The 11,717-nt window shown below is 47.5% G+C and overlaps 1 protein-coding gene across 2 annotated transcripts in view; it reads right to left on the reverse strand.

Annotated features, from left to right (window-relative positions):
* The window catches only part of Nsl1 (NSL1 component of MIS12 kinetochore complex), a 17,148-nt gene continuing 5,431 nt past the window's right edge, over positions 1-11,717 (reverse strand). For both annotated transcript variants that reach the window (XM_038349090.1, XM_038349091.1), the window contains 4 exons: positions 11,472-11,602; positions 9,853-9,907; positions 3,045-3,112; positions 1-2,041 (listed from right to left, as the gene is read on the reverse strand). In XM_038349090.1, coding sequence (XP_038205018.1) covers positions 1,760-2,041; positions 3,045-3,112; positions 9,853-9,907; positions 11,472-11,602 — 536 coding nt within the window. In that variant the 3' untranslated portion in view covers positions 1-1,759. The remainder of the gene's footprint in view (positions 2,042-3,044; positions 3,113-9,852; positions 9,908-11,471; positions 11,603-11,717) is intronic.

An 11,717-nucleotide genomic window follows, 5' to 3' on the forward strand; every position in this document is an offset into this window, starting at 1 on the left:
CAGCCCAGACTGATGGATGGACACACACACACACACACACACACACACACGGTATTGCCAGGCAGCCCAGGCTGGCGGGGACACACACACAGGGTATAAACAGGCAGAATGCCACAACAGTCACACACCAGTACAGATAGCGCTTCCCAGATGGGTTGGAATGGCACAACAGCCGCACCACCTTACGCTGCTGCTCTCCCCTCAACAGGCTTCTCTGCCTCAGGATCACTGGTCTGGGCATCTGCCATCCAGGGCATGTGCAGTGTCTGCTCACTGATGACAGCAGTACCCCCTCTCCCGACACACACACTCAAACATCTTAAGTTACAGTAGGCAGAAGCACCTTGGCCTTGACAAAGGCCCCCTTGGAAGACAAGCCTCCACTGAGAACTGTTGTTCGCAGGCCCCAGTCATCTCTCCAAGGTCGAGCCACATTCATGCCAGACATTTGCGAATCACTCAAAACTCCTCTTGGTGCCACCTCGGATCCTGAGGACCACCCAGCGGGACGCCTCCAAGCTCATGCTCCCAATGGGTCCTACAACACTTGCCCAACGGAAACCCACCGCATTGCCTCACAGCCTGGTGGCCCGGCCTTGCCTGCTTGGGAACTTCTGAAGTGAGATCAATCACAGAACAACAGCCACCTCCTGAAGTTGCCAAGTGATTCTCAGGCAAAGGCCAGTTCACTCAGAAACGCGGAGTGCCGACCTGCTGTCCGGCTCAGGCTGGCACCAAGAATGCTTTGTTAGCTGGAGAGAGCACAAGCCAGGAATTTGGTCTTTATATGTTATTTTAAAACACAAAACCAAATCAAAACATTGCTCTGTAGAAACACTAAAACAGAATCTAAAGATTCCATAAATGGCCTCACCATAAGGCCTTTTCAAATGAGAAAACCAGACAAACCTAGATGTGTATGATCATGAGGACATACCAAGCAAGAGTAATACAGAATTTCCAAGCCCTTAGTACATTCCTCTGGAAATGAACAAAAGTGTATAATCGCCAAAAAGAAAACAGGTGGTAAGCTAGAGGCCCTATCTACAATGCACCTTGTGAGACACAATGCAGGCTCTGAGAGGCTGTGGCTAAATCTCAGAGTGTAAGTTTGCTGAGACCCTTTTAAGTGTGACACTATGTCAGATATCAACGCCCTTAACAGGGGTAGCTCACTCTGCCTAGATCTGCTGTACATGGCATGACAAGCAATCCTAATGTATGCTTTGAACTGGAAGAATCTATTTGGAAATGAGGACTTTAAAAGAAACTATCAGTTCCCAGTCAAGTTATATTAAAAAACCTACGGACATGAAAGTGTAGGCAAGAAACAGAGGCTCTAGCCTCAGGTTTACTTTTTAAGAATCTTCCCTGAATAAACAATAGCCTTCACCTTTATCTCACACAACCCTAAAACTATAAATTAACTGCCCATGGAACAGAGCCAAGGCCAGGCCTGTCTTCGGTGTGCTCACCCGATGAACTGAGCTAGCCATGCACACGCTGCCGTGCAGAACCACCCTAGGGCATCAGAGCACACTCCTGCGAGGCCTCAGCAGCTACAAGGCTGCAGGGACCGATGGCATCTGAGGACCTAGCGCAGAAGGAGATCAAGGGCGTAGAGAACCCGCCACAGCCCAGGACAAGCAGAGTGGTGCACTGTGCCTGCAAAGTCACAGGCAGTTTAAGTCACGTCCCCCGTGCAGCAGACTGTGACCCAGACGCTGAGAGCATTGACTTCAACTCCCCAACCCACAGCTCATCCGTCGAGATTGATCCTCTTCAGCCGCAGCGGGTAGCACTTTCTCTGAGAGCGGTCCGATGGGGCATGCTTTCTCTTTAGCACAATGTTCGAGGCTTTCCTGGCTGCAGTCTCGGTCGGCGTGGTTTCTATTTGATCTACAGACTTGTCGGGCTTGGTATCGGAGCTCCTATAACAGCTGGAGAAGACTTCCTGATTGATCCTCTGTAGCTGGATGACAGGCTGCATCTTCAAGACCTGGGAAAAGCTGTCTCCTTGTTCAATTAACGCAGGCAAAGCCTTGGGAAGGAAAATATCAGGTCAAAGGTGAATGCAAGACAAAGACACGGAATACACAGACACGGACATGCTGCACTGGAACTTTTTAGGTCAAGTCTATTTAGAACATAAAAGAAACAACACACAGGAATTAAAGAATGATTCCATCTCTGTTCCAATAACGTTTTGTTTATAAAAATGAGGCAAGCTGAATACCCAGCCCACCAACTCTGGATCAAGAATAGGATAAAAGCAATAGATGATCAACTATCAGAAAAACATGGAATCTACACAAACCAAAAGTAATGCCACAGAACATGGACATCAGAACTAGGGAGGCACAAGTTTAAAAATCATTTCCATGTACCAGGAATTTATTTTTATGCTTGGGTAAAATAAATGTCCCAGCAGAAACCATGTTAGGATGACCTTGAGGTGACCCAGACGTAGTGTAATAACTAGAGTGACGAAGAGCAAACCCCATGCCTAGAACACAGCTCGGGCACCGCGTGATGAGCGTGTGCCAGACCTGGGTCTGAGCCTGGCACGAAAGCAGAGATGACAACAGACAAGCTCCAAAGCCAGAGCCTGGTTCAGGAACTTGGTCGGGCAAATGATCGAGGCTCTTAGTGCCTCAGTTTCCCTGTCTACAATTCAGGGGTTAAAATACTTATCCTATGGGGTTAGTGTGATAGACGTATAGCAGACACCACATGCTCCGTAAATGTCACCATCAGTGTCATCCTGGCACAGCTCAGAAAGTTTAATCTCACTAGAGAAACCAGGGGGATACACAGCTTACGGTAAGCACCCGCCAGGTAGAATATGCGGCACACAGCAGGCACCTGATAAATGGAACTTTGAATGTTATTTCTGCCTAACACACTCTGAGCCACGGAACAGACTCCTGAGCATCCTCCTGCAGCCCAGACACGCCCGGCACGGCGAGCAAGCACTGTCTTAGTTCCCACTCTGCACAGCACAGCACTGTCTTAGTTCCCACTCTGCACAGCACAGCACTTACCTTCATGGCGTCACTGATTTTCTTAGCTATGGCGTCCCCACGGCTTTTCAAATTTTCCACATGAGAAGCTGCAAGTAACCACCAAACAGTATTTTAGGTTCTTTATCTAATTAGTCAATCATGAAGACACTTAGATGCAATCCAGGCTGGAATCTGTCAGGACCGTTCACCTTAGTCTAATTTTTCTTACATTACTTTGTAATCTACTGAAGTCAACATCCTATCCAATTTATCAAGACGAGTAAGAGGACCAGGAGAACAGCAATTCAAAGGTGTGCACATAGGCTGGATGCTGGGCAGTCCCCGCTGTGCCCCAAGAGCACCTGACATCCCTTCTATACACATTCCTGCAGCTGACCCCTCTGTACATCAAGTTAAGAGAAGCGCAGGCTAAGACTTTATTTTTAAATGATTCTGAACTTTATAAAAGCAAAACATGGGCCAGTGAGCTGACTAGGCAAAGTGGTCACAAAGGGGTTGGCAAATGTTCGATCCCAGAACTAAGGCAAGGTCGCAAGGCTGTGCCTCCTGCTGCTGAGGCATCCCTTCGCTGCCGCTAGAACCCACGTCTCTAGGGCTTCAGTGCAGACTCAAGACCAACAGTGCAACCGGAATTCCCTGGACCCAGTGCCGACTGGAGACTGACTCAATGGCTGCCCTGGCCTCTCCGTCAGGAGACAGCCTTAGGAGAACTACCCAGACTGTAGCCTGTAGGCCACCCTGGTAATACCGTCTTCAAAGAACCCTAACACTGCAACAACTCGTTAGCATCCTTGTGCGCATGAGCCACCTTCACAATGGCCCACAAGAGCCCCACTGCAGTGTGCACACTTGCACGCACGCGGCCCTTTCCCTCTGCGTGACTGGGAACTGACCGCTCTAACAGCGTGCCACTGCCACAATCAAGGTGTTTTAGGGCTTCTGTCACGGGGGGAGCACTCTGTCATGACATTGGAAGAAGCAAGTTGAGAGGTGGCAGGAGGCTTAGAGGCCCATGCTGGGAGGAACTAAAGTCACTTCTACCAGGTTAACGACCTCAGAAATCACAAGGGATAGTTTATTGTTTTAGTAACCAATCCAACATGAGAGTAGTATGTTTTCAAATCAACACATTTAGTCATAAGTGTACATTAAAATTCTCAGTAAGTGACCATCTAGAACATTCCAGTGGGTCTGATATGGTTGCCAGGCAGGTATATCAGGTTTCTGGGGGTGTGTATCAGACGATACATCTTATTCCTCATTTCACTTTCTCCCAGATAAAATACTGCTAAATTTAAAGAAATAGTTTCAATAGTTGACATGAAGAAATGCAATGGACTATTTTCATTATGATTCCAGGATTTATGGAAACTGTTGTATACCCTGTACACATGACAGAACGGCATAGCTGAAAACGGTTTAAAATGTTTACCGTGTTTCTGGCCATCAGACACTCATATCTAGATGGTAGTGGTTATAGACACATGTACGGATACACAACTTCATCAGGTTGTATACTCTGTTATTCTACAACAAACACATGTGCAACAATGACTCTGACTTCTCTGTGTGAACAAGGCAGCCACAGTCTTTACTGTTGCTGCAGCTTTTGCTAGCAGCAGCAGCAGCAGCAGCAGCAGCAGCAGAAGCAGCAGCAGCAGCAGCAGCAGCAGCAGCCGTCCTTGGCCTGAGTAAAACCTCCTCTCTAGGCTCCTGAAGTAAGAACTTAGCTTACAGCCCCCAAATACCCCATGCCACCTTTTCTTGGTCTTCGTCTTCCCATTGCCAACAATTCCTGTTTTTCATCTGTTGCACAAGTAATGACAACATGGAAGCCCAAGAGGAGTCTGGGCTTGGTGTAAAATGGAGCGAGGCCCTAGGCTTGCACACTTACACCCAAGCATATGATGAGGTGTCCTAAAACTGGCATGATTACAAATCCCTTTTACAAATTTTACAAATTACACCATCCCTTACCCCTAAACATCCTCCAACTTTTTCAGAAAGGCCACTAGAGGGCAGTATGTACACCAATGAGAAGCCTGGCCTCTCCTGGGAACAGGGCTGTTCTCTAAGGGTGGGATCTAACCTAGTGGTGACCCCAGCACCTGAGGGCAGGTACTCAAAAGCTGTAACAGTGCACAGCCATGCACTTCCTTAATCCAAGAGGGTGACACCAACTCACAGGGACCTGGTGCCAAATGGACTGACGACGACGACAGGGTCAGAGGCTAGGATACACTTTACCCAAATAAGGAAATCTATCAGAACCAGGAGAAAACAGGAACTAGGAAAGACGATCCACGAGAGGAGAGAAGTGAGGAAATCCCAGGATAATGAGGAAAGGACAGACAGGATGAGGTTTGCAGCAGAGAGGGCAGCTGGTGAAGACTGGAGTAGAAGATGGAGAACCTCGTGTTTGCCACACCCACGAATTCACAGTTCTGGGGGGAAGCCAGAGAGATGGAACGGAACGCAGGCAGAAGCAACTGTCACGTCTGAAGGGATGCAGTGACAGCTCACACTGAAGGATGTCATAGCGTAAGAGGTAAGGGCCCAACACCAGACTGATAGTTTTCTACAGCAATGAGAAGATTAAGTGAAGCTAGTGGACAGCCAGGCATGGTGGCACACCCTTAATCCCTGCACTTAGGAGGCAGGGGCAGGTGGATGTCTGTGAATTCAAGGTCAGCCTGGTCTACAGAGGGAGTTCCAGGACAGCTGGGACTACATAGAGAGACCCTGTTTCAAAAACAAAACAAAACAAAAAGTGAAGCTGGTGTGTGTGATGAGTCTTCTGAGGAAGTTCCGATGAGAGCAGAGCGGGGAGAGACTCCCTGAAGCCTGTTCTGCTGCAGCCACCACACATCCTGTCAGAGCAGGCCTCATGGCCGCCTCTCACAGACAACCCAAGAAGGGGAACTACAACTGGAGAGTTAGAACTCACATCTGGAATCCAATGTGACACCCTAAATATCACCCTGCCAGAAATCACACACTGTCTTCCCAAAGATGTACATTCACAACTGGGAAAGACTGAGCATCAGGAGAATGGGTTTCCTGATACCATCCTAAAACTCAATGTTTAATTATGAATTTACAGTACCTCTTCTTTTCTAATTAAGTAAACTGAATCCTTTGCCTTCAAAACTAAAGGTGCCTGCAGTATATGACGGTGCTCACCTTTAATCCAGCACATGGGAGGCAGAGGTGGGTCGTGGGCCTCTCTAAATTTGAGGCTAACCTGGTCTACATAGTGAGTTCCAGGTCACCCAAAGATACACAGTGTTTCAAAAGCAAACATGATAAAAACTCAAGTTATCAATAATTCTAGGAATAGAACCAAAACTAAAGACAAAAAGGGAGAAAGAACATACACCTCACAATGACCTTTAACAGAAAGGAGACAGACACCTGTGACCTCAGCACCCAGAAAGCAACAGCAAGAGGCCACACATTCCAGGCCATCACAAAGTTAAGCAAAACTCATAAAAAATGTGAATATACTGTAGAGACATAAAACTTATTTTCTGGGCTGGTAAGATGGCTCAGCAGGAAAAGGAACTTGCTGCCAATCCTGACAACCTGATTTGATTCCTGGAACCCATGAGGTAGAAGGAGAGAACAGACTTCTGTAATTGTCCTCTGACCTCCACACACATACTACAGCACGCACATGTGTGTATGCACAAACACATACCATAAATAAAAGTTTTCAGAAGTTAAAAACATCATTTCCCAACAATACCTGAAGAAATTCCAAAGCAGGAAGCTTCTTGCTCCCTGCCCACAATGAACCTAAGTGCATCTGCCATGTTTTATAACTGGGAAGAACACAGGAACGCTGCCTGAGGAAGTCTCCTAGTCTGTGTGAGAGATGGTGGGCTTCCCCATAGCGTTCTCTGCCTCCTCCCCCACAGCCTCCATAGGAACATCTCTGACCAATGTCAACCACACCTCAGAGAGAGCATTCTAAGGCTGATGGACTTAATACAACCGGGAAAGGATAGTGTTTCAAGTCCAGAGCCAAATTATCTGAGCCATCTTTACTGCCCTTCCCAGCCAGGTATGCCCACCTCTGTGAGTGACCTTACATCTTTGTGGCCATTAGATAAATCCTTTGAAATGTACCAACAGAGAGCTAACAACGCTGTCCAGACAGCATCTTAGGCCGACAGCTTCTTTGTCACCACCTGCCTGACACTTGCACCAATGCGTCAAATAGATAGCTCTGCTAATGATTCTCTGTTGCTACTGTAAAACTCCACGAAACCGTTAGCACACTGCAACACGAAACCTGCAGTAGGGCCGGGAGGTGGTGGTGCACACCTTTAATCCCAGCACTTGGAAGACAGAGACAGGTGGATCTCTTTGAGTTCAAAGCCAGCCTGGTCTACAAGAGCTAGTTCCAGGACAGTTACAGAGAAACTCTGTCTTGAAAAACAGAAAGAAAGAAAGAAAGAAAGAAAGGAAGGAAGGAAGGAAGGAAGGAAGGAAGGAAGGAAGGAAGGAAGAAATTTGCAGTAACCTAAATCTGCACTCCCCAGCCATGGTCACTCATATTATCTCCAAAATAAACTCTTTTCCTCTTTAAAGTAAAAGTCCTGCAGCCCAGACAGCAATGTGAGCCCTGAAGTGTAGATGCTTGTGAGCACTACCACAGACTGCTCAGCGGTGCCTGAGGCTAGACAGCACTGCCAGGAAACGAGGATTGCCTGAAGGCTCTGCTTGCAGAGCCAGCCTAGAACTCAGGCTTCGACTACAGGAGAACTCTGATCATCTCTGCCATCACTCTGTGTATAAGGCAGGGTAATGGGGAAAGAACCTCTTCATTTCAGGGGCTTTTCAAGGCTGCTCCTGACAAAATCTTATTGGTAAACAGTTAATCAGTGGATAGCTGGGGGGAAAAAATTGCCCTTACAAAATGTGGAAGTTCAGAACCTCTGAGAACAGTCTTCCCTGGCTGCTTGCTTTCTAAAACACGGGGAAATGAAAATGTGGAAATGAAAGATTGAGCAATGAGCCCAGTTTTGCTTCCGGGTCACTGCTTGACTAACAAGGGAACATGAACCTCCCCAGCCTGCAGACTCAGCAGGAATGCCCCAGCTGCAGCCTCACACCTACTGCCAGTGTGCTTCCTGAGCATGAATGAGCACGCGTGCTCACAGGACACCAGGCCTGGATCAGTTTCTGAGGGGGGCAACCAATGCCACCGATGCCATGAGTCATATGGATGGACGTCAGCATTTCTGCTGAAAATACAAACAGGCTAAAAAGCTGTGAGCCCAACACACCTCGCCCTTCTACAGCACTGTGGTGCCAATCTTGCTGTGGAATATGATATTGAGAGTTGTTGCATTTGTTTATGCTGTGGAACATTTGTTTTCATGATGCAAAGATGTGTTACATTCTTTTATGTCACATTTGTTTAACTTTGTGAAGAAGCTGTGCTACTTTGCCTGCCTGAAACACATGATTAGTCTAATAAAGAGCTGAACAGCCAATAGCTAGGCAAGAGAAAGAATAGGCGGGGCTGGCAGGCAGACAGAATAAATAGAGGGAATAAAAGAGGGATCGAGGAACAAGAGAACAAGGAGAAGATGCCACCAGGGCCACCAGCCAGTCAGGGAGTGAGAGTAAAGGTAAGATAAACAGAGCTAAGAAAAGGAAAAGCCCAGAGGTGCAAAACGTAGGAAATTTAAGGAAAGCTGGCTAGAAATAAGCCAAGCTAAAGCTGGGCATTTACAGACAATAGTAAGTGCCTGTGTGTGCCTGTGTGTGCCGGTGTGTGACTCTGTGTGATTTATTTGGGAGCTGGGTGGCGGGACCCTGAGAGTCAAAGAGCCAAAAAAGTTAAAACAAGCAAACAAAACCCAACTACACAGTCAAAGTCTTAACCCAGGGGTTTTTATCTGGCCTCAGCCAAGTATCTGATCTTATTTGTCAATTCTTTTTCCCATGGATTCGAGTTCATTCCTCAGAGTTCTTCCTCTTAACAGTAACCATAAAAATTCCCATTTAACATTGCCACAGCAGCTTCTTCTCACCCAAGCACCCTGTTGCAGGCTCATGTTCCCCCACTCAGAGCACGGTGCTGCTGTAGACTAGATGCTGCTTCTGGAGTCGGGAGGAGGAGCCTGGTCCTCAGCCATGGTGATACTGGTAGGAAGGACTTCTTTGGAGCACTGACCCGTACAACCTGGCCAGGACTGCTTCATTATGCAGACCCTAGCAAGGGAACAGTAGCTGCAAATCTGCCTCTCTGTAAAATGGAAGGAACTAATGTGCTCCAGCAGGGCAGTGGAATTGTCAAGCTTCCCTGGTTTAAACCCAAGGCTGAGATGAGCCTTCCTACTCTAAACAGAGACTGGAAAAAGACAGTATGCCAGAAAGTAAGGAACACTGCATCCACACAGCAGGGGGAGGCAACGCAGGGCCTGGTAAGAGAGAACTGGGATTGGAAACTGGAAAACATGCAAGAATCTGAATATAAAGCAGGGCTCATCCACTGTGGCCTTCACTGCATTTATTAAAACTGTATCTGAGCCAACTCAAGAAGTTAAATAACAAAAACGGAGAAAACCAGGAGGACCACAATAAAGATAAAATCTGAAATCATGAATACAGAAAACTAAGACAACAAAAGAAACCCACGGCAAAACTGAAAGAGGATCGCGTTCCTGTTAGTACAGTCAGCAGCTGTGCAGCCGCACCCAGGAGCACCTACCATGTGTGCCACACCAGAGGGGCCAGGTGCTCTGCATCGCACACAGCTAGGGACCAGTGCAGGGACACGTCATTGTCAACAGACACTCCAGCTGCTTACCTGGGTCCGGGTCGCATCGCAGGTCCAAGGGATGTACAACAGGACGATACTGCTTCTAAACACAGCACAGATCCAAACATTAATTTAGACAGGTTATGCCCAGATAAATAAGCACGTCTTTCAGCTAGTGTCAGCAAGTACACCAATACAGTCAAGAGTGTCAGCCCCCAGGCTTTTCTCTTTTTAGATCCTGAACTATGTAGGGAAACTATCCTTAGTTTTTAATAACTTTTTGTTCTCTCTCTCTCTGTCTCTCTCTTTCTCTCTCTCTCTCTGTCTCTCTGTCTCTGTCTCTCTCTGTCTCTCTCTCTCAAGACAAGGTTTCTCTGTATATTGGTCCTGGCTGTCCTGAAACCAGCTTTGTAGACTACGCTGGTCTCGAACTCACAGAGATCCATCTGCCTCTGCCTCCTGAGTGCTGGAATTAAAAGCATGTGCCACCACCGCCTAGCTGTTTGTTTTCTGAGACAGGGTTTCTCTGTGTAACAGTCCTGGCTGTCCTGGAACTCCCTTTGTAGATCAGGCTTGCCTCAACCTCAAGAGAGCTGCCTGCCTCTGCCTCCCAAGTGCTAGGATTAAAGGGATGTGCCACCATGCCTGGCTCTGAATACCTTCTACGTACTGCCATCTGCTGCACACAGAGGAAATAGCATGATGAAGATTATAATCAGAAAAGGCATTGGTGTCTAAACTACAGGGCAGTGACCAGTGTGACGGGAGGTTCACCCAAGACAAACGTCTGAGACTCAGAATTCCAATTTCCACGGAAACTTTTTAAAAGCGGCCAGACTGTCCCACCGTTCATTACTGTCCACAGCTGCAGCACACAGGACGGCTGGCCGTCCCAGAGGGGGCAAACGGAAAAGGGAAATGTCCGTCCCACTTTCGCTCAATGGTAACCTGAGCCAAAGGGTGAAAAGAAGGAGGGGCCTACCAATGCTCTCAGGTCTCTCTCCACCCCCACTGTTGCAGGGTTTTCTCCAGGGAGGAGGCACGGCAGCCAACACACATCAAGCGATTCCCTGAAGTCTAGCGAGGGCTGTGCTTAAGGCCAAACGCTGTGAGCCGCATGGAATGTTCCTGTGGACGGTTTTTCCCATCGTCATGTGACTCTGGATGTTGAGAGCAACTGCAGACCTCTCATGCCCTGAAACACTGCAGAAGGAGGGACGACTGGGAGGCTCACATTTAAAAAGCTTGCTGATTTAAGAAAAATTGAAGGTATAGAGGATTGCACAATCTACAGCCCGCATATAGTCATTAAGATGGGCAGTGCCAGCCCAGTAAATCTCCTCAACACCCAGGCGACTCAGGTCTAATCTACCAGGGCTTGCCTCATTTGCATTTGTCCCAGTCTGAAACCGAGAAGACAAGCATGTGACTGATACCTACAGGAAAAAGCAGGCCTACGGCTTTGCCCACCTGGAAAGATGAGCCAGCCAGGTGTGGTAGTGCACGCTGTAACCCCAGCCAGGTGTGGTAGTGCATACTGTAATCTCAGCACTTGGGCTGGGGGTTGGAAGATCAGGAGTTCAAGGCCAGCCTGTACTATATGAAAGGTAATCTAATTTTTTACTGAGGTAAAACACTGTGTGAGGATTTCAATGTGAACATCTCACCAGACTCTCGTGCTGTGCTTTCAAGGTCTTGATGACACTCTCGAGGATCCTTCTAGGATACTGCCTACGCTTTGTTGCCACATCTACTATGAGCTCATCAAATTCATCTTCAAGCACTTTGATGTCAGCATCTATTTCAGAAAAAGTCCATATTAGTATAGAAACATTATATACACTCTATTCACAAAATAATTAAAGAAAACAAACATGGCAAACTAATAAGCCCCCCCCCATTTCTGTACTGAT

Source organism: Arvicola amphibius, chromosome 12 (genome assembly GCF_903992535.2).
Source record: "Arvicola amphibius chromosome 12, mArvAmp1.2, whole genome shotgun sequence".
NCBI classification, from domain to species: Eukaryota; Metazoa; Chordata; class Mammalia; order Rodentia; family Cricetidae; genus Arvicola; species Arvicola amphibius.